Genomic DNA, 25,549 nt, shown 5'->3' with positions numbered 1-25,549 from the left:
AGAAACCATTGGAGCATTGAACTGCACTTGCTCTCTTGATTAAGATCGTTTATTGATCGGCAATCTTCAACTCCCTGTCCAATAAGGCACGTAGCTCGTCCACCTCGTCAGCCCCAATCTCGATAGAGCCGAGGCCCGCCTTTGCTCCGGCCTCTGAACTCCCAACCTCAGCGATATATTCTTGCAACGTAGCCAGCACCGCAAGATATTGCGGCGATTTAGGGCCAAAGGAAATTCGCGTATTCGATAGGTTTTTTGATATCTTTTTTGTCACAAAACAAAGCAGAACCTGTTAGATAGGCGATAGCGCCAGAGTTTTGGGAGGGACTTGCTTGTTCTAACAATGGAGCGGAGGATTGGGTAGAAATCATGTCTTGGTGCAAGATGCCCGTAACGTGCTAGGTTACACCGCAGTTATTTACGTAAATGGGGAGACAGACTTTTAGACGCAGTCTTGATAATCATTCTGGATAACTTGAGAGCGCGGGCAGTTCAAACTTGAGAGGATGCCCCGCGGCCCGCCAAGTCCTCGGGCCTCCACGCCCTTAAAGGTCCCTAGCTTTAGGGCCAGCCTTTAGCGTGTTTTGGCGCCGAGGGACTAAGCGCCAAGACGCTTATCTTATCAATCACATCTATGAATTTCGAACACGCCAAACTCCAACTGGCCTCGACGGCGCAAACCCTCAGATATTCGAGCATAGGCCGTCCTATAGCCTAATCTATATCACAAAATGGCGGACGCCGATGAAGATGGCATGCTGCGGCCTTCCTCCACCGCCATTACTTCGACCGGTGTGGACCAGGACATCTCCGATGAGGCTCAAGATTTCCGGTTCTTGAACAATCTCTCACTGTAAATATATCTCACATTAACAATGGCTTTTACTCAAATCTCTATTCTTTCGCCATGTAAAGCTAATACTGACCTGTGGATTATAGTCTTTCCGATCCTACTCTACAAACCCTTCCCCATCGAGGAGAGAAAGACTTCGAGCCGAACCCGACACTTCACCAAGCAGACACGCTTGCGGCGTCTCGAAATGCTATGCACAATGCACTTATGTATCCGCGCTTGCATAATCCGAAAAATAGGATAGTGGGTATATTCTGTCCTGACGGAATCCTAGAACCTGAGTCGTCGCGAACGGTCCAAGCGTCTCAAGCGACTTGCGCGCAGCCTCCCACCACAGAGAATGCGTCGAAAGTGGATTCTACAGTTGAAGGCATTGCTCAGCTCCAAGTACAACGCCAGGTTTATCGCCCGCGCGGAGATGACCTTTGTGTTTGTGTGCCAAATCCGCGGGGCCAGCATTTCAGAACAATGGGACGGGCGGACCAGTTCAACAGAGTTTGGCTGTTACCGGAAGAGGCGTTGTATCTCCTAGAGCGTGGCAGCCTAGACATTCGTTGGCCAGTAGAATCCTCACAGGGTGGAGGGGTAATTGATGCTATAGACGCTATGGAACGAGGTGTCCCAATGAGTCTACAGGCGGCGTATGCTTGCTTTCTCGGACGGGGAGGACTATCATCGGAGCGGTATATAGTGTATGCGGGATTGCGAAGAGGCGGATATGTTGTTATTCGTGCCGAGAGCTGGAGGACAAACCTACCAGAAGCGTTAAAACCAGCGACAACGGAAGGGCAACCGCGAAGATTCTCCAGTGAGCCGCCGCGTGCGGGACTCCTGGCACGTTTATCGGAGCTTTTCCACTCTATCATCAACCCTCAATCCACATGCTCTACTGTTCACGGGCCAGTGATAGGTCTAGGGATTCATCGTAGTTACGGTGCGTGATCGCTGACCCTTTCTATGATATACAACGCTTACCTTGATTAGACGATATCTATCGCACCCTCTCCATCATCCCGGCCTTTAATCCAGCTATCCCCGATTCTGATCCAACAATAATCGAATCAAGTTCGCGCTCTACGTCGCCTTATCGCCTTGCTTTCAATGTCTACAAGCCGTCGACCCCATTTCGCAAATCATCTCCTGGCACTCCAGACTTCCGCCTCGCTGTGATAAACGCCCGTACACATCCCTCCGTTCCCTCACTGAGTGAACTTGGGGCCCTCCTAGCCAACACACCCTTGATGCCCCCTCGCGGCGAGAAGTTAGACCGGCTAATGTACATGCGATTGCGCCATGGATGGCGTAACGTTATCCTTGGTGTAGTCGACCAAGGAGTGGTCAGTTATCTGAGAGTTGCGGATGCAGGGTTCATTAAAGAGCCACTTTACGAGCAGAAAGCCGCCATAGGACCCGGCGGGAAAGGCGGACGGGGCACATCGGCCAGGAAAGGAAGGGGATAGATTGAATCGCCCGTCTTTGTGACTGATTCGATTTTCACAATGGTGCCTCCAGGACAAAGTTTGCTATCCTGACCCTTGATGATGGCGTGAGAAACGACTTTATGCCGATCGACCCCAATAAACAGAAGAAAACGCAACTCTCTTTGAAACGCGAGATGCAAAGCAGAAATGCGTGACCTGGATACTCCCTAGAGGGGCGGACGAACAGAGCAGATCTAATAGATTGAGCTGTGTGCTTCGCTGCAGCGATTTAACTAGTCCAGGCCGTTTATGGTCTGGCCATCTCGCCAGGACGCTGCACCATTATCTGGAAAACGATAGTTGGATGCCCTTGAGAGCCGCGTTAGGGGTCGATCCAGTGATTCCTGTGTAACTTTTCTATCTGGCTCAAGACAGGACAAGATCCTATCTTGATGATATTCAAACTTAGTTACCTTGGAGAATTTAGGCAAGATTACCGGTAAAATGTAATTTCGAGTTTTTCAATCATGGTGGTATCCCTTTTCATGGCCTCAGGGTAAGGTCAAAGCAAATCCTTTAATGGATACAGATCCATTCCTTCAAGATTTGATTTCGTGGAATGTTAGATAGCCTATATCGGTCATGCTCCTATAACCCGACGAAGGTGATTTGGATAATTACAGGAAAACTTTTATAAACCGCTAGATTCAAAATCACTAGCATAAAATATCGAATACTCACAACTAAAGTTATCTCCTTTGCTAACAGCACATCAAAAAATAGCAACAAACAACTGACATGACTGTCCCCGTATCTCAAACCCAAGGTTGTGACAAGATGCCGCCCAGAATGAGTATTCAAGTCCTAGGGCTGCGTTCACGTATCCTTGAACGTTCCTTTCTCCCGGGGAGATTTGATATAACCGCCACTTTTAGACGTATCGCTCCACGAGCATTAATGGGAAGATGTGGGTTAACATCCCATCGGAGGAACGTAATGCCAAAAGCGGTTGTTCATAGTGGTCCTCTGCAATCTCCCAATTACAAAGGTGACGCAAGATCCCATTCCACAGAGCACGCGTCACGGATGTTCCTCATCTTGTTGCGAAGCCCAAGTCGAACCGTTTGAGAAGTTGTTAGACAAAATAATGGTATCTTTGGATCGAAAACCAGTGCGTCCTGAACGCTATTCGCTGACTCGGTAAACCTCTATAAATACCACGAAATAGCCCATTTACGCTGAAGACGAAAGCGTTGGCAAGGTCAACTAAATTTTATAGAGGACTTGGAGACTCACTGTCCAAGTAATCCGCAGCCAAAAGCAGTTCTAGGCATAATTCTGGCGGTATATCCATATCAGGCACATTGGCCTGGCCTACATTTTTCTCATGATATAGAAGATATTCACAGACTTTCTCGAGGACAACACCACTTCGAAGAAAGCGTTAGTCGAATTTTTGCCCAGTAAGGCGCGTCGTAGGGAGCGTGGTGGACAAACTTCATATTTTCCAGAACGCATCGACCGCTCACAGCTTCAGAGAAATTGTCTATTTTCAGAAAAGACAGCTAGGTTAGCGCCGCCCTTGAATGGATCTGGTTTCTGAGAGGGAAGAGACAGACTTGCTGGGTCTAACATCCGGCGTATTGTGCCTGAAATGCAGGCTGCACTCCTCGAGATCACGTAGTCAAATCCATCATTGGAGGTGAGAGTAACAAACTCGGGGAGGTTTGTATCTGTGGCCATTGTGCACCAGCTGAGCTGTTCTGTTGAGGGATGGCGTTGCGGGAAAAAGTGAGAAGAGGTGCGCGTCGGGTGTGGAAAGTGAAAGTGGTTTTGCTGTTTGGCTTCTATTCATACTCCGTACAAAATCCGCAACTAACGTCCTTTGACTTCTCAAGTTATTTCCCCCTCAATGTCTTCAATTTTCTTCTCACCTTCTAGCAGCCGCAATCTGCACATTGTTGCTCTCAGAATAACCCAATTGGGCAGATTTCATCTCACTCCACAATGGAGGATAAGCGTTCTATCATCCCAGAGCGTATTGACTGAGAAGCGCCAGATTCATTCCAATGCACCAAGGCGGCCTTCTAATACCCTTGGCCGTCTAGAAAACGCAACATGTATGGTCACGGGCGCCTCTTCGGGAATCGGATTTGCCATAGCCCAGCGAATGCTTCTCGAAGGAGCTGGGAAAGTCATTCTTGTAGGTCGGAATAGCGAGCATCTGCAAAATGCACTACAGCGCTTGGAGGAAGCCGTCCCGCCGAAACCTATGCTGGAAGAGCCTCAAACAGCCGCAGAAGCTGCGTCACGGAAGGAGACAAAGGACGAAGCAGACTCAGTGACCAAACCCAGTAAATGGGGGAATTTTAGCTTGAAGCCCAAGCAGTTGCCTCCATCTGCAATGGTAACGGTTACGGATCGAATATCCTTTATGATTGGGGACGTTGGGAGCCCGTCATTTTGGTCCGGCGAAATGAAAAAGGCCATGGTATGATGACCCTGAGGATACGCGAGCACATCATTGCTCTACTTACACTCCCTTCTAGAGCGACGTAGACATCCTGGTCAACGCCGCGGGAGTTTCGCACTCATCACTGCTCCCGTTCGCAAAAGACGAAGCCATTTCGGAAATGCTGAATACAAATCTACAAGGGACAATATTCGCTTGTCGAGCTATGACCAGCCGTCTTCTCCGTCGACCTACGTCGTCCCACAGCGACATCTCGAAATGCATCATCAACATTTCCTCCCTTCACGCGTTGAAAGGTGGAATTGGAGCCGCTACGTACGCATCTACCAAAGCCGGAGTGATCGCTTTGACCCGCGCAATTGCCGCGGAGGCCTCCACTTCAAGACAGGGGCCCAAGCTCCGCGCAAATGTCATTGTGCCAGGGTATATCAAGACGAAGATGCTCGACGGTATGTTTCCAGTCGAAAGCATTAATAGATTTCCCTCTATACATAAACTCCACCGCGCTAGCTACAGGCTTCTTAGGCCGGCAGTGAACGCTTCCCTTTCTCGTTACCTATGATACCCGATGCCCGTTATGAAAGAAGCCCGCCGTAGGGGTAAAAGGAATATACTAACAGTAAAGAAATTCAGAATTGAGTCCCAACATCCAGGAAGAAGCAAGACTCTCTGTCCCGCTCCAAAGGTTTGGTACATGCGAAGAAGTCGCCGATGCAGCTCTTTTTCTGGCAACAAACCAATACGCCAACAACTGCGTTTTAAATCTAGACGGCGGTTTAAGCGCCCTGTAGAGAAAACACAAGATATTCACAATAATTGAACATGAGGAGAATATAAACTGAAGATGAGACGTGAGTCTTTTGAGGAGAGGTAGTGGTGAAAACAAAAAAGAAAATCTTCAGCTTTCCTGATTATGGCGAATATGCAAGTAATGGACCCAATGATGCATACCAGAGCCTTCCTCTTTTTTTGCGCCAGAAATTGCCAAATGTCATCATGTATCATCCAACGTGCATTAATAAAAATGACAGAAAAACCACCAGTATTATGACGTTAATCTCGAGAACCTGCGAAAGTGAGAAACTCTGTGAGTGCGGACGATAAGATCGAAGTCGGATTGTTTGAAGTCAGACCTGGATTGGGAGACTGACTATCCCAAGATTAGTAGCCCTAGTCGTCGATGAGAATGGCACCAGTGTCATCATCCAAGACAATTGGACCGTCACCGCCGCTACCCGTGCCAGTTTTTGCGATCTTCTTCAATTGCGGACCGCCATTTTCAAGCTCCGCTTCATCTGCGGTTCGTTTCCTTTTTCCATTTATCTGCTCATGAGTGCCATTGGTAGGTTCCACTACGGGTACTTTTGGCTTTGTAGGGATGCTAAGTTCCGTTTCGAGTGAGACTGGGGTTTGAGCTTCCGGTGCAGTCCTATATCAAGAGGTTAGCGGATCAATTTTGGTTTTCATGAGCATCACGGTGAGGAGGGAAATTATATACCGCTCGGCGACCAACAGTTCCAGGTTAACTTTGGGGCTGGGGTCTTCTTCGTCGATGACAGTGACAAAGCTATCATTGCCTACACCGAGATCACTAAGTTTCTTTGACAAGTTGTCTTCCAAATCTGGGTCGTAGATCGTTCCAAGTTGGTTGTTGATCGAAAATTCATCACCATAACCCAGCTTCAAGCGAAGAATGCCTTCGACCAAATCGTTTAAAGTGGCTCGGTTAGGATCAACGAAGATCTTCCCCTGAGCGACCGAACAAACTGGACATTCTGGGTTCGGTGGTTTAAGACTATCCGTATTTATTGCTCGAACGCCAGACCGTTCCAAGAATATCTGTCTCGTGCTTAGTAAGAAGAATTTTGGCTCAACCATAGGAGTATCATACCATCTTCGCGTTTGCATAGTCATCCTTCAAGACTTTGAATGCCTGTAGGATACAAAGTGCGGCTGTCATTGCATTTGTGGTTGCAATCGCAGGAATAATGTTTCCCGCCATCTGCTTGATATCAAACTTTGAATTCAAGTCAATGTGGAAAATTGCTGACCGCAAATTGGCGCTGGCAACCACAAAATCAAGTGTATCAACATCGTCCTTGTCAAACGTGATTATCGGAGGTGGTCCCTCAGAAACAGTTGCTTGGAGCTCGTGCAATCGCTTAACTAGACGTTGGATGCTATCTTTAAAGACAGCAAAGTTCTCAACCAGTGTCCAAGTCTTTTGGTCTTCTTTCGAGATGAATGAGTCAACTGAACTGGCCTCGTTCTCCAAGGAATCATAAGACAAGGGCTCCGGGATCTTTCGGCTTTTCCACATATCTTCCATTCCGCAAAGTCTAACGATGTCCTGAGTGAAGACCTTGTCGAAAACCTTTTTCGCAAAATCCGATGAGCCTGTTGAATTCCTTATTTCCTTGAGCGCCTGGGCTTCTTGTCGTAATTTCGCAATTTCTTCGGTATTCTCAGAATCTTCCGAGTGATCCATTTCCATGTCATCTTCAGAGGTCCCAAAAAGTTCTGGCAATAAGTAGCTTTTAGCCCAAACGATACAGTGAATCGGTTGGCTTGGAGTGCTCCTGATGGTGCAAACCGGAAATGACTTGGGAATTGGTTTACTTGTGCAATCATAGCATTCAGTCTGTCCCTTCTTGATTACCTGCACCTGGCCATTGAATCCAGTTGTGCCGCTCTCTATCAGGGGTACATTAGCTGCCAAGCACATTCGGTTCACATGCCGGCGCGCGTCAAGGTTATCCAGGGCGTTGAAAACAATATCGAAGGACTCGAACCACTCTACGTTGAACTGGTTGTCTTTGATGTTGGCATGGTAGGCTTCAAGTTTTGCTTGCGGCCGAAATTTCGTGGCTGCCTCTTTGGCTACCTATATTCAAGAAGGCTAGTAGTTAGTATGAGCAACGAAACGCAAAAGCAATATACTAGCAGGGACGCCCACCAAAGCTTTCGACTTTTTGATATGCTCATGCCTAAAGAGGAACTGTCGATTAAGATTGGAGAGGTCGATGGTGTCAAGGTCTATGATGTGGATTTCGCCGAAGCCCGATAGCAAAAGGTTTTTCAAAAGCTCACAACCAATGCCTCCCGCGCCGACGAGTAGCACGCGCGACTACATTGAAAAATGCTTGTCAGTTTACAGTTGACACAATCGCTGTATTCTGTTTCCAACTTGCCTTTCGTATCACGGCAGACAGAGTCCCGAGAGACTGTTGCAGCTGCCTATCTCGAGGTCCAGGGGTGACACCGTTTTGCGCCATTCTTGTAGGTATGTATTTCGATAGAGGGCTGGCAATGTATCAGGATATGCTCCACTGAGAGAGACACGGATTTGTGGCCCTTGTTAGAACGGAGATTCTGTAAGCTCTGGGAAGGCTAATCGCTTCAAGTAGAGCGGGAGAACTTGTACGGAAGATCAGGCTGCTTTCCAACGTGATATATGAAATCGCACCATCTTAAAGGCATACATTCAACACTTCAAAGCTAGTGGATTGTGTTCCTGGTCGGACCTGATAATAGTAATTACTTCTCATTGAATGCACTGGGCACGAGACAATGACAACCACGATCCAATTGCCCTGTCCCTTTCAACAGAAGCTTAGTTAGCAAGCCCCGCAAGACTTGCTCTGTGCAGGTCTCCAAGGCAAAAGGCCCTTGAGCGATGAAAATGCGCCGATGTCCTGCTCACCTCGCGTTCGGTTCAGCGCGTAGGCTTGTGCTTCGTTCTGTGAGGGATTGATTGGCGAGAAGTCCAGTCCATGCCGTTGAGCAGCAGCTGATGTCATCTTTTAGCCACTCGGCAGGCAGCTGGTTAAAGCAGCAGCAAAAAATCCCCAAACGGGCTGTCCGGGATATCAAATTTCTTTCTCAAGATATTTCTGCTTTGTCAATTCCATCTGCGCTTTTGATTCTTCTTTGTTCCTGGTAGGATCCAGTAGCTGAGCTCTTGGCTATGACAGTGACCTATTTCCTATCGATAACTGGGACTGATTAAACTACTCTCTATACACTATTTTTCAAAAGATATTCTCTTCTGCTAGCGCAGACTTCAAATCCCTGATTTAGCATAAGATGTCTGATGATGAGGCGGATCCAGAGCTCCTGGAACTTCTCCGCCAGTCCTTGGGATTAGGTCCTCCCCCCAAAAACGCTCCTCCGGAAACTAAGGTGCTTGAAGGAGCGCGGTTCATTTTTGACAATGCTATTGATATTGCGATTGATCCAGCGAAGACGAAAGAGGCAGCAGAGACCATATGGCAGATGATGCAAGAGAGATCCTACTCTACCAAAACCTGGGCATCGCATGAGTTACATCCCAAGAAAAAGAATGCAAATACGGTTGATTTTATCTTTACAATGGATCTGTTGAATTTCAGCTTTTGGTCTGCCGAAAAGGACGAGTCCAAACGCTTTGCTGTTGAATATCGCGGGACGCGGTGGACCGGTTATTGGAGTTTAGTAGCTGCGTTACAAAGAGCTTTAGATGAAGGTACTCCCGCCGTGAAAAGCATTTTCCTTGTTCCCTGTGAATAAGACACCATGTGCTAAGACTTACAGAGATTCCAATCACAACCCCTGAATTCTGGCAAGATCAGGAAAGGTGCACAGAAAATATCATAAAACACGTTTTTCGGTCCGCAACAGACGAAGAGATACCCCTTTTGCAAGAGCGGATAGCGTGTCTCCGTGAAGCAGGTCAGGTTCTTTGTGATGTACGGGCTTGCGCACCCTATCTGTTCTATCACCCGACATGGCATGCTACTAACATAGAGAGTTATAGAAGTACGGTGGCAGTTTCGTGAGCTGCATTGAAGAAGCGAATAATTCTGCCGCCGGATTGGTAAATCTTCTGGCAGAGAACTTTCCATGCTTCCGTGATGAGGCAAAATTCGATGGCAAAACTGTGCGCTTCTATAAACGAGCGCAAATTCTCGTTGCAGACATCTGGGCCTGTTTCAGGGGCAAGAAATATGGCCGATTCGACGACATTGACAAAATAACCATGTTTGCAGATTATCGCGTGCCACAGATGCTCTACCAATTAGGTTGTTTGCTTTATTCCCCTCCCCTCGAAAGCCATATCCGACAACTGAAAACGATCCCGAGCGGCCACAAGTGGGAATTAGAACTGCGCGGCGCTAGTATTTGGTGCGTGGAGCTGATCCGCCAAATAATCATGAAGAATCATACTGCCGCCAAGGCTGGTGCGTATGCCGAAGGGCTGTCTTCTTCTACTTCAGGTTCCCAATCGGTGGAGGTATTGGATATAGGCTCGATAGAGGAAGCCAAGGAAAGACAAATCCCTGAACCGCAGTGTCTTAGAGGTCACGGAGAAGGCCTCAACAAGGAGGATGACGACAAGGACGAAGAAAATGACGAAGAGCAGCCTATGGGGGTCAATGCTATTTTGATTGATTTCCTGTTGTACGACCGGATGAAGGAAATGGAAAAGGACGGCCAGGAAGATATTCCACATCATCGAACAAGAAGTATCTGGTATTAAACCCACAACAATGTGCATATCCAGGTTTATGTACATATGAACATGGGATATCCGCGAATATACAGGATTAAGGCCAGCTAGACTACAATCTCACTGTTTTCAATCTCCTGCATCCACTTCAGCATTCTCTCTTTCCATGCCACATAGTCATCCTTTCTATCCTCGCTAAGCCAATCTACCCGGTCGTGCATCATGGTATTCAATCCGGGTAACAATTTCTGCCGTTCATCTACATCCCGCGAGTTACGATGCTTGGTCTGCGCAACATACCGATTCATCAATCTGCGCTTCTTGGCGCTAATAACACCATAGCCATCATCTTCATCTTCCCCTGAATCTTCAGAGCCCTCACCCTCCTCGTCCTCAGCGCTATCAGGATGGGGAACATTCTCAAACCAGTCATGGCCATTCATCCATTTGGCTTTGATAACAATCAGGATCCATGCCTCAACATCCTTCACCACCAGGTCCTCATCGGTTACGTTTTCGCTCTTTAGAGCGGCCGTAGCTAGCGCTTTGAGCGTATCGTCATCAAATGTGCCTCGTCCACGAGACGTCCCGTTTTGATCTAGCCCAAGGATACGCACGAGAACCATAAAGTAAACTGCTATTGCGAGCGCTATCACTCCAGCACGGTAGGACTCGCTTTCAAGATCATAGTTCTCAGCTGTAACTGCCAACATCAAATCCTTCTCCTCTGTTTCAAACTGCCCGGGGATATCAGATATCGCCCTCTCATTGAGGGATAATATTGTCGAGATTCCCGCAAAAATATGCGGAGCGAACGTTATTGAGACATCTGGCGGTGCAGTAGGGTATAGGTTTGATAGGTGTGGGGAGAGCGCCTTGCATATCCTCCTGATCATTGGCATCGTCCACGAAGGTGCATCTTGAATCTTTGTGGATTTGATTACCCTCGTGTTTTCTTGTCTAGGCCGCTTTTGTGATTTCGCCGGAGACGATTTATTTACCGTCGACTTCGACTTTGACCGCGCAACAGAAGGTGCTGGCTCATGGCTTTGTGTTGCAGCAGGTCTCGGCCGAAGCCGGGAATCATTCCTCTTCTGGCGTTCCGGCCCAGCAGACGAGCTTGAGAGCACTTGATCCAAATGTTTATATAGATTCTTGTATAACCTCGGTGGGCACGGCGGCCGGCTGATCGGAGGGGGAAGTTTTAGCGACTTGCTCAACCTGCAGTTCTCCAGTTAGCTCTCAATCACGTCACCAGCAAAAAGCACAATAGCGATTGTAAAAGCGCACCTTTTACAAGCAATTTCAGCGCATGCATATGGTCTTGCTATTTCTACTTCAGCCTTTACGTTTCCATGGGTTCGCGACTGAGTTAGTAAAAATGCAGTTAACTGAACCAGGTCACTTGGTAAGGAGTCAGCGAGGGTGGGAAGCAGGTTGGCCAATGCCTGTTCAATGGATTTATTGCTCATATTTTCAGCAGTGCAAGTTTGATAGGAGGCAAGTTGTTCTGCATATGTGAGATTTCATTGATGCTTGATGAAATGAGGGCGTTCGAAGCGTCGAGGTTCGGGCTCAACGCGAAAGTGATTCCCATTTTCGACGTCACCGCAAAACGCGTCGCGTTTCGGGATTTTGAGCGCCGGAGCCTCGGCAATTCTGGCGATGCTTTTGCCGCCCAAGAAGAGCTTCCAAACATTCACGGAGGAGAGGAGAAGTGGTTTGAATTGATCAATGGCTTCGCTATGGTTTGTATGCACCATCGACAGTTGTCTCTATATCAACGCATCCAGTTCCGATTTACCCGGCCCGTTTTCCTTCCACCAGCCTACTACTGATAAAAGGAAATATTCCGCTATTTGATCAAAGCGTTGCCCGAATATTGAGAGTTCTCCGTGATTAGCAGACAGGAGCCTACCCACTTCCCCGCCATGGGGCCGTGCCTGTGTGGGGTACGAAGAGGAAGACATCAACAAGGCACAGATTCAAAACATCATGATAATAAGAAGAGCTCTCGGGCTTGTTCAAGTGAGATGGGCTACTAAGCATCGAATTGAGGACGAGCCATACGACATCGGCTGATAAACTCAGTCTATTTCGTTCCCGGCTATGATATCGCGACCCATCAGTGCGACAGGCGATATACCTCAGCAGATCTCTGTTTACCGGAGAACGTACCTTAGCCGCTCTGATATCCGGAAAACCTAACCTCAACGCCGAAGCTAGGCTGCCCTTACCAATAGAGGCCTACAGCCGCATCCGTTCAACTTCGGCTTGATTGCCGAAGTGCATTGAATTCGCATGTTCTCCACAGATTCCCCCTCCAAAGGGGCCCCTTGAGTTGCCGTGTTATGCGGTCGAGGGCTAGAAGATTGGGGTGATATAAGGTTGAGATGCTGCTGGTGAACACGGTCCATTCAATTCCAGATAGCACAATATATTTGTTGATCTAGTGTGGCATCTATCATATTTGGACAATGACACAAACCTACAAAGAAATTTCAGCGATTGCTCGGAAGAGGCGCGATGATGCCCTCAATGCCTTTTTCCGGGTCCCAGATATCAATGAAGATACCCTCCCAAGGGATCTGAGATCTTTCCCTAAGACCTCTGGGTTGCTATCCACCGAGGAGCTCGAGATCATCTACTCAGACGCCGAGACACTTGTGCAAAGGATCAAGGAAAGAAAGCTGACCTCGGTTGCAGCGACCATTGCATTTTGCAAAGCTGCAGCAATCGCTCAGAAGCTGGTATGGCCACACTTATTAGAAGCCGGTTCAAAGCTGACGCAGGCCAGACAAACTGTGTGACAGAAGTTCTATTCAACGATGGCTTGGAACGAGCAAAATACCTCGACGAATATCTCGCAAAGCATAACAAGACCATTGGCCCTCTCCATGGCTTGCCATTGTCTTTGAAAGATAATTTCATGACTCCTCCCCACCCTTCGTCAGTTGGCATGTCCGTCCACGCCAACGTACCCACCGAAAAGGAATCGGTTTTGGTGGACATCCTTAGAGACCTCGGTGCGGTCTTCTATGTAAAAACCAATATCCCAACAGCCATGATGATGTGCGAGACAAACAACCGCATTTGGGGTGAAACTCGAAATCCTATCCATAAGGGCCTTACGCCAGGCGGCTCTTCGGGTGGCGAAGGTGCTATCCTTGCCATGCGTGCCTCTCCTCTTGGAGTGGGCACCGATATTGGCGGTAGTATTCGCATTCCTAGTGCATTCTGCCATTTATACGGGCTCAAACCCTCCTTTGGCCGTTTCCCAATGTGGGGAGGTCGACCTGGTATCCCTGGTCAAGATTTCATCTACTCAGTCTGTGGTCCGATGGCACCATCACTCGGATCAATGAAGTTGTTCTGCGAAACTGTTCTTTCAGAGGAAACCGCGCCCTGGGATTACGACCCCAAGGTCATTCCTATTCCCTGGAGGAAAAACATGATCGAACCCAAAGGGCGTAAATTGCGGATCGGTGTTCTGGGAAACAACGACACCGTGATTACGTGCCATCCACCAGTTGAGCGTGCATTGGCAATGGTGAAAAAGGCATTGAAAGATGCTGGCCACGACGTTTTTGAATGGTAAGCTGTTCGAACTCCACTATTCCAAAGTCAGCTATGTTAATGATATTCCAGGAAACCAATTGCCCATAAAGAAATCCTCACTCTTCTTGGGGAAGCTTTTGATGAACTGGGCTCTTCCTCCATCATGCCAAACCTACAAGCCTTCCAGGAACCTTTATTTGGCGCCATGGAGAGAATGTTCGCCGGCGGCAAAGCCTCCGGCGGGAAACTGGGCCCTGAGAAGCTACGAGAAATGATTTTGAGGAGAAACCAGCTTCAGAAGGATTACCTTGACCGTTGGCTTGCTACAAAGACCGAAACAGCCGGCCCCATGGACTGCATAATTGCGCCTGTCGCGGCCGCATCAGCCGCTCGGTTGGGATTGGGTGAAAAGGTGGATTATGTGGGCTACACGGGAGTCGCAAACCTGCTCGGTAGGCTTTACCTTTCTCTCTCCCTTAGATATTGATGAAAACTGACCAAAAGGGATCAAACAGACCTGCCAGGCTGCACATTCCCAGTCACATACGCAGACAAGTCCATTGATCACAAGCGAGGCAGCAGTTTCAAAGCTTTAAGCCCCAGAGATCAAGCGATCCAGGACGACTATGACCCAGAATTTTATCATGGGGCGCCGGTCTCCTTGCAGCTGATTGGCAGACGGTTGGAGGAAGAGAAGGTCGTGGAGATGGTGGAAGTGGTTTCGGAGGTGCTTAAATTTCAACCGAAGCCGAACTTGTAAATAATGCTATATAGATGCCAGTCTCGAAAATGATACAGTAAACGAGTTGGTCTATGAATTTTGATATCGGAGATCGAAAAGTGATGAGAGTCGCCAAGCCGTCCATATTGTGCCCAGTCTTTAGATAAATCGGTTGCCACGGACAACCAACAACCTGGGCGACAGGCAACCAGCCTGGCAGTCCGCACACCACCAAACGGTCAGAGCAGCTTCAAAGCCAGGACAATCGATTCAAGACGCAATTTTCATCTTAACCCTTGCCATTCTTCCAAGCTGTACGTGCCTTGCAAATCAACCAACCATGCCACCTCCCCGCCGTCGCTCCGGCAATTCCTCGACCGCAGGTCACCAACAAACCCTCTCCTTCGGCCCCAAATCACGAGTATCCAAACCCACATCCGTACCCGCGTCCCTCAAGAATGCAAAAAACACCTCTTCTCCCTCTCCCCCTGCCCGATCTCGCTTGATCGCCGTTGAAATCTCCAACAAGGCGCACCGCAGTTCAAAGTCTGCATCGCCAGAAGCACCGGATGTCGTGGACCCGGTGGTAGATCCGCAACCTATTGCCGCGTCATCCAAATCCGAAAATGTCGTTCGCGAGCAAGCGCGCGAACAGGTTCAATTGCCCAGGTCAGCGGAAGACCGGAGGGCGGAGGAGTTAACCGATAGGGATATCCGGCGGTACTGGCATGCGGAGGAAGCGAAGCGGATTGCGCCTAGAGGTGGGAAGCCATGATGCCTTTAGAGGGCAAAACTTTCGCACGGTTTGACTCGATATGCTAACCGTCTGCTCTAGTGCATCAAGAAGGACTGAGTGTGAACGAAAAGATACTCCGGCACTTTGATTTATCAAACCAATACGGGGTACGGCTTCTTGACCTTTGGCGGGAACACTCCATTTTCTACACATGTATATATACGCTTGCTAACATTGTTGTCCAGCCTTGTATTGGTATTGCTAGGATAAAACGCTGGCGTCGAGCCCATAGATTGGATCTCCATCCACCCATTGAAGTTCTCGCGGTGTTGCTGAAAGAAGAAGCGCAAGGCGTCGCCCGGGAGAAGGCATATATCGACGAATTATTGTCATGAGTACCGTCACGTCCCCTTGGGTGTGTCGCCCTCGGTTACGACATGTGCACATATTGAGGTTTTCCAAGGTGCGGTGTGTTGGGAGTTTGGCGTTGTCGAAGCTTTCTAGTGACATGAATGAAATAATACCAATTGGATTTTCCCGAATGTTGCATAGTGCTCAGCGCTTGATACTATTAGCATTTGATGCAAACGACAAGTACGTTGATTTGAATCTCTGGCTATACAATGTCCTCTACGCTGAAGTAGCTTGAGTAGCTGGCCAGCCAGATAAACACCGTCAAGTTAAATGTTCGCCGCTGGGATTTTCCTGTGACCCAGGCCATGATAACTTCCGTACATTCGCCAAATGCTTTCAAACCTGAACACGTGCGCGAGCCACTTGCCTATTAGTGGCCAACAACACGGCCCCTGGTATTTTGCCATCCTGTTTGAACGTGAATATCTCTCGACCTGTTCAGTTCTTTGAGCCCGAATCGAATTCTGCGAATTTGATGGAGTATCTTCACTGGTACGTCGCCAGGTAGGTGAAGCTAGGAGATCGTCGGCTTCCGAGAGCGGATTAGGCGGTGCCTTCGTGGGTAAGGTAATCCTTCAAGGGCGAGGGTGAGAAGTAGGAACTGGTGGTGAGTTCTTGACTATCGAAACAACTGGCTGCAAGAGACTAGGAACAGGATGTCGTCGGACGAGAGATCCTGATAGCAAGGGCATCAATGAGAGTGCATGTTGTCCCATGTCAAACGGAGATGACCTCAGATCATCAAGACATATGAATGTTCGGAGATGCACCGACGACAAAAGTGAGCTTCAATGGACACTTGCCAGTGATATACGGAACGCCTTCCTTCCAGCCACGTCAACTCCCACTTTAAATCCGGGGAGAAAGAATCCCATGTGTCACCGAGGATAATGTTCTTGATAGGCGGAGTCTGGACTCCGATCTTCCAGTTTCAAATCTTTGAACTGGAAAGCAGGGACAGAAAACAGCGCAATAATGGTCTTATAGATGCGGAGCATGCTGGAGACGTTCATCACAAACCGTTGTGGGTATCGCGGGGCGGAAACCAAAGTACAGATGCCCGCATTCTGGGGCCAGAACTGGATATCTCTCGCAGGTCTGAAGTGCTAATAATAAACAGAGGGGTTTCAACTTCCAAATGTCCTCCACATTTGCCAGATCCTGGGGCCTCCCTTTGGGAGTCGGGACGACATCCTCCAACGAGCTAGAGACCCGATACTCTGTATGTTGATAGGCATTTCGGCGACGCATATTCTTCTGATTGAACGCACAGACATGAAACATTGACACGGGAAGGGGATCCTTCAATTTTCAATTTTGGAGATTTCACTGCACTCGGGGAATTCTCACTAGGCTCAACATACATTGAATTGCTATCAGATGTCTCCGAGCTAGATGTTTCGGATCTTAAAGTCTGGAGACCACAATCCCTCGAGATGGATTTCTGAATCGCAGATCGCCAGGTGCAGACCCTGCTGCGAGTCCAGACAAACCGCCTGCCACCGTTGTTTCAAACCGGACTTCGCTGCTTGCTTCACGCACTCCAATCTCGTGGAAATTTGGATCCCAACCCAGAAGTTGCGTCCACAAAGATGAACCCGATCACTTTGATCACGTTTTCCGTACAGGGAGTCCATGTGTTGACGATAATCCCAGCTGATCTTCCAACTTCGGGTGGAGCGCAGGTACGCTTTGCTATTTGCGTAAACCACCACCTGAAGGTCAACGGTTCTTCAAATCGTCAGATCGTGGCGTCAGAATCAGAAGGCAGTCGCTGAAGACTGACGACAAATTTTCTCGGCCGCGTGAGGCGATCGAAAACCCGCATTATTGAGGTATAACAACATCATCCAAGCACTCTGGATAGATAGTCAACCAAGGAGTCCCCACAACCAAGAAACGTCCTTCAAATTAAATGAATCGTGCACGGATAGCTTCAGGCAAAAGGCCTGGTTATTTCAAGGCCCTTTCACGCTACTCAGGGCGGAACCCCCACAACTTCGCGTGAGCGCATGGAGAAAAATGGATCCGGCTCAAGACCGAAATTGCCGAAAATTGGACGCATGTGATGATTTGTAGTTTCGGCCACCAACTGGGTGATCTCGCGCCCCTGGAATCCCAGGATGGACGCTCAACCTCCTTGAAATTTTGGTTGTACCGATGTGAATTTGGAAAGTCGTACCTGATTTTCCCCATGCATGCACGAACGGGAGGGATAGGGCCTAGTTCCCCAACTTCCATCCCATCTGGGGTATGATAAAAAGGGGAAACGGCGAGAAAGGGGAAGCTTTCTGAAGCTCAAGCTTTTCACTGTTTCTTGAAATAGAAACAAATGGCAAAGTTGCCCCTGACGGCGATATGTGGTTTCGAGGCATCTAGTTCTGGGTGTACAGACATTCAATGCTTTTCACCGGAGAGTTGAGCCACAGGCTCCAGAGTCCATTTCTTCCAGAAGAGACATGCGATGCTACAGAGACGACCTGAAATCAGGGACGTCAATCATGGCTCAGCACGCCGGCCTGGAAATTGAGTGTTTGTCACTGGCTTTCCTCCTCCGTCATGATGTGGTGATAGTGATGGGATAAGATTCTACGGGTCTTCGAAATTGTATCAAAGCAAGATGCTCTGGTCAAGTCAAGGGATCATTTCTTTTTTCCACCAACCTTGCAGGGCGCCAATTTTTGTGGCGGCTTTGGCGCATCAAAAACGACGGTGGTTGGAAGTGCAGAGTCCAGATCCACCGGAACGAGAAGCTTGGGCAAACAAGGTCGCGATCGAAGCCGCCAAGCTCTTAAATCAATTCTTTGCATGCTAGTTCACGGCTTCCCCAGATCGACACCGAGTTTTCTCTTTGGCATCTGATTGTCGTTGTGGCTGGAAGCTGTGCTCTGCGCCAACCAGCCGAGAGCCATTCAGAGAGCTCATGATGCCTTCCCCTCTGCCGTGTTGTGAGAATCTTGATGGCTGGGAAGAGCAGAGCGAGCGACGGAGACAGGGCACTTCATGCAAACAAGGAGTCGTGCAGTGGCGAGACTGAACCTCGGCGACCAAGGAGCACATCCACCCTTATCACAGTGATCGGGAAATACCGCTAGTAATTCTGATCCAGTCGCCCCATCCAATGGGTTGGCGAGACTGGCATGGCTGAACCCAATTTGGCGCGGTCCAGCTCGAGATTTCATGGATGGTCCAGGGAGCAGGGAGACTGAGTGGACGGAGCTTTTGATTTCCAGGGCAGGCAAGGTCATGACCGCACCAGTCGTCACTCGGAAGGATTTGTCTTGGATTGTCTCTCTAAGGCCAATCATGCGTCATGTTGTGGGCCAGAAATTGAGACATCACCACTCAACCCTTGAGCGTTGGAGGTGAGAACGCCGGGGAAGACGATGGCTCCCCAAGCGCAACTCTGCAGAAGCCTTGAAGGAAACAGTGCACCGGCTCTCGCTGCCACATCGCGAACAGCACTGCAGAAGAAAGGGATTGCCAGGTCAGGCTCTTGGTGATGCTTCCATCTCGGCTCTGGAAAGTCAACATCGTGAGAGCCAAGTGCCATTACGTATGCGCCCTGGTCCAGAAGTGGCTAGCCTTGCATATCAACCCCCATCACCCAGCTCGCCCATCCTGGCAGCCAATCTGCACTTCTCTGCCATCAATCGGCCTGCAACCTGAGCAGGGGTCGTGAGCTCTGAAGTCACAGTGATACCAGATCAAACAAACTCGAGGGCCACGGTGCTACAAGGCGGTACAAGTCCTATGTGTACCACGACATGTCCACGCCGCCGGATAGCATGGCTAACAAGGGAGAAGTGGTACAGACAACCCAAGTACCGATACCCCACCGAACCTTCAAGATAATAGTCCAACCTTCGATGTCAGGAACCGGTTTTTCCGAGTATTATTAAGTCCGATACGCAATACTCTGGTGTTGCCACCAGCTTGCGGACGGCGAAATTGTGTGACGGGATAATTACTTGTGGGAGAATGCTGTGGAAGTATCAGACTCAAGGGAAAGCTGGCTATTTGCTGCATCAGAAAAAGCGCCAGAGTCACTCCACTCCAATCGATGGATGTTCAGTCGTGTACTTGGAGCGTCTCCCAAGGGCGGAGAGCCAGCATGCCTATTTTGAACCGCGAGCCGTTACCGACAGATCCCATGGTAATTAACTGCTCCATCCAGTTAAATGACAAAGGGGCAACCTTTTCAGATGGACCGCCAACTGTCAACCTGACTGGATGGGGATGGGCAAAGGGAAGATCACAATCGCGAATCTCAAGCGTCGAAACATGCAGAGTCGCTAGCAACCTACCGCCGGGTATGATGCTGATTATTAGTATGGTAATGAGTACAAAGTCCGGCACTTGCATATGATGATGCCAGTGCCCGAAGCCAATTGCATGTGAATCGGCCTTCCCCCCTCAGAAACAATTTCACTCATGGTTTTAGTCCAAACGCAGCCGGGCCTTCGTACCTGTGACCTTGTTACCTTGGACATGTACACGCTACAGAGGCGGGAATTTGGGGGGGAGAGCAAAATCCCAAGTGGAGCAGTGGACCCCAGCCATCCCATATTATACCATAGTCTGTTACCCTGGACACCCAGTTCTTGGACAGGAGTTTAATGCGGAAAGCGGATCAGAGGGGAAAACGCCTGGGGAGACACACGCCTGGATACAGGCCTAAAATATAAGAAGCCCACTGACCCCCAACTCTGCTTTTCCTTCCCTAGTCCTCCAGCTATAAACAATACATTCGTTTCGTGGTCAAAGCAGAGACTATCGTTAATATAACGCCGTTGTTTTTACTGTACAATTAGGGAGGATTCTCGTTCTCGTCGTTCATACACATAATCAAAATGCAGTTCTCGCACGCCCTCGTCGCCCTCGTCGCTGCCGGCCTCGCCAATGCCCAGCTTCCTGATATCCCAACCTGCGCTGTATGTTCTGAGTCCCAGCCTGTTCGGTTTGCGTTTAGCAGAGTGCTAACCTGATCGACCTTTTAGCTCAACTGCTTCGTCACTGCTCTTGGCGGCTCTGGCTGCGAGCAGTTGACCGACTTCAAGTGCCAATGCTCCAAGCCTGAGCTCCCAGGCCAGATCACTCCTTGCGTTGAGGCTGCTTGCCCACACGACGCCCAAGTCTGTACGTACTACCATCCCCTAACCTTGAAATGGACGTACGCAGAATCTAACCATCACTGCTAGCTGTCTCCAACATCGTTGTTGACCAGTGCTCCAAGGCTGGTGTCCCCATTGATCTCCCACCAGTTGAGACCAGCGGATCTCCTACTGCTGAGCCAACCGCTGAGCCAACTGCCGAGCCCACCGCTGAGCCCACCGAGACTGGAACTGGTGCTCCCACCGAGGAGCCCACTGAGGCTCCCACTGAAGAGCCCACCACCGCTGCCCCAACTGGCACTGGCCCTGGTGTCCCATCCGGCACTGGCTCCTACACCGTCACCGGTGCCCCAACTGCCTCCACCCCAGCTGAGTTCCCCGGTGCTGGTTCCAACGTCCGCGCCAGCGTTGGCGGCATTGCTGCTGCTCTCCTTGGTCTCGCTGCCTACTTGTAAATTTAAATTTTACAACGAAAGAAAAAGTCTGCGATATTCACAACACCCCCAAGGGACAACCGTCCAGCCGCAGAAACGATCAACACGCATTGGGAGCAGGATGACTGAATACGGCATGGTTTAATGAGTCTCTGGCCTTTGTTTCCCTTCTAGCTTGGAGTCATTTAGACAAGGTGACAACGGGCATGGTTGGGAAACGGGGATTCTTATCATGATTGCAAGCGGCCATTCTGGCAACGACAAGACTGCGAGGTTGGCAATGTGTGTTGATTAGGGGAGAGAACAAATTATACCACACCTCGCATTTTTATCTTATTTTATCGATGTATCTAATTCATATACTGGGAAGGAGTTCCCGTTAATAATTGGTGTTCATTTTCTGTTCTCATACTTGGGTTGTTTCCAAAGGGCGATCGATCTTTTGGCTTGGAATGATTCCTGGAAGTGTTGTTAGCAGCACTCATAGAAAAGATGGTAACTAATGTGAAGTATCTGTACCTGATTGAATCCCTGATTCTAGCTTCCATCTGAGATCAACCCATAACCACGCAATCCATTTTCATTCAGGCCATTGCCACTAATACTACATCTATATATACATCTGTACATCCATACTACCTACTTGTCGCATTATGTGCATCTCCTTCTCAAACTAGGCCGATATGAGTTGATCTACGATATGCCGATGTGGTGCAACAAACCGACCCGAAGTTCGTGGAATGTTCCAGATTACAGTTTAAGGGTTGGCCGGTAGGTTATGGAGGATTTCGCGAGTTCAAGCTACATCTGGAATCCGGGCTCTAAGCAGACAAGTCGATTTTGCCCGCAAACGACATTCGATGCTATTTCCGACTCGCGTTTCCGGCTAGCGACAGGGAGGACGTCGGGCATGGACGTTCACGGTGGTCACAGACCTACGGCGCGCGGGCCGTTGGTGCGCTCCTTGACTCCTTGTTACAATGATTGAAAGTACGTATGTCATGGCTATCCTCGCTGCTGGTTGGTCTGGTTCAGCATTAACTAATGTTTGCACGGGTGGGTGACAGTGACATTTGCGAATGCTGTCGTACAGACATACATACTCTGTACATGGGCTGCAACGGAAGCTAGAGTCTCAGCCATAGGGGGCAAATTATCATGAGCTCATCATGCAGCTGCTTCCATAGTTCCCCATAACTATGAGTGCCGACAAGCCGGAAACCGCACAGCCCATTAGAGTTTATTCTCGTAAGAGGACGAGGTACCTATATATATATTTGCAATAACTGCCAGCCATAACAGGCTATTCCTATTGAAGCAATCTGTTAAAGTGATATCCAAAGGATGTTTGTTACAAGGCAGCAGCAAGATAAGTCTTTCCAGTGTCTACCCATGGAACTCGAATAACCATGGGTCATCATTCCGCTACTTACCGTCCAGCATAAATGCCCGTCGGGTAGCTTATATACCCTGAATTCAACATGACTCCATATCCACCTCCCCCGAAACGAAGACTTCACCACATTGGAAAACCACCTGCCTCTCACAAAGGCCCGAATCAGTTTGACCAGTGTGCAACAGTATGTTCAACTTATTACTGGCACTGCTTAGCCTGTTGGCTCTCATTTGTTGCTGGAAGCGAGAAAAACATCTCGCTATTCGAGCATCTCGAGCCCTTCAGTCACGCCAGCCAGTCATCTCGCCATTTTCAAACCTTCCTATCGAACTCATATTTGAGATCGCGGACTACCTTCCCCCAGCGTCCAGGCTTTGCCTTGCCTTGTGCTCTAGGGGCTTAATGAATGTCCTCGACGACTCAAATTCCCTGCGGAAATCACCAGAGTTTTGTTATCCTAGATCCTTAGATTCAGATATACGGGAGCCTAGAACCCGCAGCTACATCTTTGAATCAGGTTTCTGGAAACTACTTTGTCAGCTCGAAGATTCACGCTTCCGTTGCTGCTCTGCATGCGTGAAACTACATCCTACAAATGAATTCTCAGAGCAAGCCTTGGAAACGAGAGCAAAGAGTCGAAATTGCATGTTTGGCGCACTTGCTGGGGTTGTGCGCCTTTGTCCGTGTGTGAGGATGACATTTCGAGGAAAAATAAAGCTGGTTGATAAGCTTAGAGAGCGATCCTCAGGGAAAAAGGACCCCCCGCCGCCCGACCGCGAAGACGTTGTTGCCATTCCAGGCTGGCACCAATGTGAATATGCTGGCGGGCCCACGAAGATTATAGTCACTATCAACCCTAAACTCGAGCATGACGGTGAACTAGTGATTGAAACCATCTACACTCTCACTGGATCCAGAATCCCGTTTGGTCTTATGAACATGCCATATTTCTGCTGCCCACATCGCAGCGTATATGATCACATCGATGATATCACTACTTTAAGACACATAAGGACGAAAGGGGATGATGGTATCCTGTACAGTAACCCAAGGAAGGTGAAATGCAAGTACTGCTTAACAACTTCTCTCGATATTGAATGGCATCAGGACTGGTGGACCGCCAGAATCACCTACTTGAGATTTCGCACCTTGAAATGGATGGGCCGGGACCTCATTCAAGCTGATAAAACTTGGTATGAGAATACCGACAATGCTTTTGAGACGCTCGAAGAGTATGAGCAGCGTGCAAGATGGCCTTGGGGCTCGTGGCTCAATTATACCGACTTTCCGTTCATAAGAGGGAATTCAATACCTGTACGCTATGATTCTTGAACTCGTCTTAGCTTCACCACGTGGGCTACTAGTCACCAGCACTGCGTAGAAGTGCGAGTTCATCGCTGGTGGCACATTCACCTTTGTTCCCCTGGGTTGGGCCACCACAGAGGAGGTGAGTGCGCGTGCGGCCTGACGTCAGGATACGCATAGAGAGCTCGCTACTGCTCTCTAAACGGAAGTATCGCTGCGGCCTGGTCCATCCTCCCCTTCCGCGGCAGGTAGAGACGAGCGTAAGGAACCGACAGCTGTCTCCAAAGCAGAAGTGAAACCACGCAGCACCTTCCCAGTTGGGTCTGCCGCATTCCTCGTAACGCCTCTACATTCCTGGACACGTTGCGAACGTGAGCCTCGATCGTATTCAGCTTCGAGTCGATAGAGGCCAAAGTAGCGACACAGGACGCCACTCTGTCCAATTTCTCCTCTAAGCGTCCTACAATTTCGGCCGGGTCCGGAGCAGGCCGTCCCTCCTGAGTTTGAGCTGGTTCAGGCTGGGCCCGCCTGAACTTCGCCTTAACCCAGGCCAGTACAAGTGGGTGAGTAAAAATCAGCCACATGAACTGTGCCATCATAGCACTGCGTAGGTGCAATATGATGTTGAGGATGTTCCTTGTTGGTAAACTCCCGAATCAGTATATTGTTTCCTGCACGCCAAGCACTTGTATTCCTTATTGCTGGTAGAGCACCAAAAGTATGTAACTTGTGATGGATGTTTCTCGGGGCAAACTGATAACTAGATGGAGTAGATGCATCCTGATTGGGGTATCATGTAATGTCATTGAAACAAGCCAAAATAATAGAGAAAGAAGGGTTCATTAGTAGCCATGTTCTAGTTTGATAATGAGGTTTAGTCTCCATAGGAAAGGAAACAATATCAAACACTGCATATTTGCATTCCCATCTTGCCCATCTGGCACGAGGCAATCATTTAGAAATGGTGATTAGGAAGTTTATGACAGCTGTCCATGTTCATAACCAACCATAGGAGGTGACAGTAATGTTAAAAGAACTGTTGCTTTTCTTCTGTAAAAGGTTCCCCTCCCAGTATCCCTGGCTGGAATACTCGAAGTTGGGGTGCAGTCAATGAGTGCGATGAGTATTTGCTGCGTGCTTCTCACCACAGCCGATTGTTGATTGAAGCATCCACTGATGAGGCCAATTAGCAAAGAAGTGATCCTGTGAATGGGCAAACAGTGCTCTCTTTCCCTAAAGTTCTTGTTCCCAGATTCTATCGTCCTTCAGTGGAGAACTTCTTGAAAGCCAGGTAGTATATTCTTGCCACCTCTCACAGAGCATAATACCGATTTTTGGCCTCGTTTTTATTTCTGGCAACGGGTATTTGCCGGGAGCTTCATCAAAGTAACTTGCCTCTGACTAGACCAGCCACCCTTCTGGTCGAATAGTAACATCTCGTGGCATCATGGTCGATTTTTTGATCTAGCATATCCAGCGTGATCTATGATGTGCGTGAAAAGTAAGCCTCTCGAGGAGATGAAAAGTAAGGCTGGATCTTATTGCCCAGCTAGAGAGTCCGTACTCCGTAGTCGTGATCCCTTGACTAGTGATCTAGTCGGACAGGGAGAATCAGTCGTGCTGTTCGAGTCCCTGC

At 48.9% G+C, this 25,549-nt stretch overlaps 11 protein-coding genes across 11 annotated transcripts in view; 8 read left to right on the top strand and 3 right to left on the bottom strand.

Moving 5' to 3' along the window:
* Window positions 1–731: 731 nt before the first annotated feature.
* Window positions 732–2,313, top strand: UREG_04642 (uncharacterized protein; the record flags this gene model as incomplete). Its single annotated transcript, XM_002545079.1, has 3 exons — window positions 732–853; window positions 940–1,787; window positions 1,838–2,313. The coding sequence occupies 3 exons, from the start codon at window positions 732–734 to the stop codon at window positions 2,311–2,313; spliced, it is 1,446 nt and encodes a 481-aa protein (XP_002545125.1).
* A 1,001-nt stretch (window positions 2,314–3,314) lies between these two features.
* On the bottom strand, window positions 3,315–4,017 carry UREG_04641 (uncharacterized protein; the record flags this gene model as incomplete). Its single annotated transcript, XM_002545078.1, has 5 exons — window positions 3,315–3,482; window positions 3,512–3,540; window positions 3,571–3,648; window positions 3,686–3,820; window positions 3,894–4,017. The coding sequence occupies 5 exons, from the start codon at window positions 4,015–4,017 to the stop codon at window positions 3,315–3,317; spliced, it is 534 nt and encodes a 177-aa protein (XP_002545124.1).
* A 169-nt stretch (window positions 4,018–4,186) lies between these two features.
* UREG_04640 (uncharacterized protein) lies at window positions 4,187–5,386 on the top strand (the record flags this gene model as incomplete). The annotated part of the gene is made up of 3 exons (XM_002545077.1): window positions 4,187–4,765; window positions 4,824–5,196; window positions 5,373–5,386. The coding sequence occupies 3 exons, from the start codon at window positions 4,187–4,189 to the stop codon at window positions 5,384–5,386; spliced, it is 966 nt and encodes a 321-aa protein (XP_002545123.1).
* Window positions 5,387–5,917: 531 nt separating this feature from the next.
* UREG_04639 (uncharacterized protein) lies at window positions 5,918–8,022 on the bottom strand (the record flags this gene model as incomplete). Its single annotated transcript, XM_002545076.1, has 5 exons — window positions 5,918–6,176; window positions 6,246–6,586; window positions 6,639–7,631; window positions 7,704–7,874; window positions 7,903–8,022. 5 exons carry the CDS (start codon window positions 8,020–8,022, stop codon window positions 5,918–5,920), a joined length of 1,884 nt encoding a protein of 627 aa, XP_002545122.1.
* Window positions 8,023–8,833: 811 nt separating this feature from the next.
* UREG_04638 (uncharacterized protein) lies at window positions 8,834–10,265 on the top strand (the record flags this gene model as incomplete). Its single annotated transcript, XM_002545075.1, has 3 exons — window positions 8,834–9,206; window positions 9,320–9,474; window positions 9,543–10,265. The coding sequence occupies 3 exons, from the start codon at window positions 8,834–8,836 to the stop codon at window positions 10,263–10,265; spliced, it is 1,251 nt and encodes a 416-aa protein (XP_002545121.1).
* Window positions 10,266–10,464: 199 nt separating this feature from the next.
* UREG_04637 (uncharacterized protein) lies at window positions 10,465–11,707 on the bottom strand (the record flags this gene model as incomplete). The annotated part of the gene is made up of 3 exons (XM_002545074.1): window positions 10,465–10,483; window positions 10,536–11,456; window positions 11,526–11,707. The coding sequence occupies 3 exons, from the start codon at window positions 11,705–11,707 to the stop codon at window positions 10,465–10,467; spliced, it is 1,122 nt and encodes a 373-aa protein (XP_002545120.1).
* Window positions 11,708–12,712: 1,005 nt separating this feature from the next.
* Window positions 12,713–14,553, top strand: UREG_04636 (uncharacterized protein; the record flags this gene model as incomplete). Its single annotated transcript, XM_002545073.1, has 4 exons — window positions 12,713–12,985; window positions 13,033–13,829; window positions 13,884–14,245; window positions 14,309–14,553. 4 exons carry the CDS (start codon window positions 12,713–12,715, stop codon window positions 14,551–14,553), a joined length of 1,677 nt encoding a protein of 558 aa, XP_002545119.1.
* A 301-nt stretch (window positions 14,554–14,854) lies between these two features.
* Window positions 14,855–15,645, top strand: UREG_04635 (uncharacterized protein; the record flags this gene model as incomplete). The annotated part of the gene is made up of 3 exons (XM_002545072.1): window positions 14,855–15,275; window positions 15,350–15,417; window positions 15,496–15,645. The coding sequence occupies 3 exons, from the start codon at window positions 14,855–14,857 to the stop codon at window positions 15,643–15,645; spliced, it is 639 nt and encodes a 212-aa protein (XP_002545118.1).
* A 1,157-nt stretch (window positions 15,646–16,802) lies between these two features.
* Window positions 16,803–17,442, top strand: UREG_04634 (uncharacterized protein; the record flags this gene model as incomplete). The annotated part of the gene is made up of 2 exons (XM_002545071.1): window positions 16,803–16,886; window positions 17,128–17,442. The coding sequence occupies 2 exons, from the start codon at window positions 16,803–16,805 to the stop codon at window positions 17,440–17,442; spliced, it is 399 nt and encodes a 132-aa protein (XP_002545117.1).
* A 3,075-nt stretch (window positions 17,443–20,517) lies between these two features.
* Window positions 20,518–21,233, top strand: UREG_04633 (immunoreactive protein; the record flags this gene model as incomplete). Its single annotated transcript, XM_002545070.1, has 3 exons — window positions 20,518–20,598; window positions 20,665–20,803; window positions 20,866–21,233. 3 exons carry the CDS (start codon window positions 20,518–20,520, stop codon window positions 21,231–21,233), a joined length of 588 nt encoding a protein of 195 aa, XP_002545116.1.
* Window positions 21,234–22,693: 1,460 nt separating this feature from the next.
* The window catches only part of UREG_04632 (uncharacterized protein), a gene marked incomplete at both ends in the record, with an annotated part of 3,948 nt that continues 1,092 nt past the window's right edge, over window positions 22,694–25,549 (top strand). Inside the window, 7 exons of the mRNA XM_002545069.1 lie at window positions 22,694–22,792; window positions 22,852–23,922; window positions 23,980–24,055; window positions 24,123–24,284; window positions 24,370–24,476; window positions 25,232–25,299; window positions 25,382–25,414. Of these exons, the coding sequence (XP_002545115.1) occupies window positions 22,694–22,792; window positions 22,852–23,922; window positions 23,980–24,055; window positions 24,123–24,284; window positions 24,370–24,476; window positions 25,232–25,299; window positions 25,382–25,414 (1,616 nt within the window). The remainder of the gene's footprint in view (window positions 22,793–22,851; window positions 23,923–23,979; window positions 24,056–24,122; window positions 24,285–24,369; window positions 24,477–25,231; window positions 25,300–25,381; window positions 25,415–25,549) is intronic.

This window comes from Uncinocarpus reesii, genomic scaffold (genome assembly GCF_000003515.1).
Source record: "Uncinocarpus reesii 1704 scaffold_2 genomic scaffold, whole genome shotgun sequence".
NCBI classification, from domain to species: domain Eukaryota; kingdom Fungi; phylum Ascomycota; class Eurotiomycetes; order Onygenales; family Onygenaceae; genus Uncinocarpus; species Uncinocarpus reesii.
This window is presented reverse-complemented; position numbering and strand designations above follow the sequence as displayed.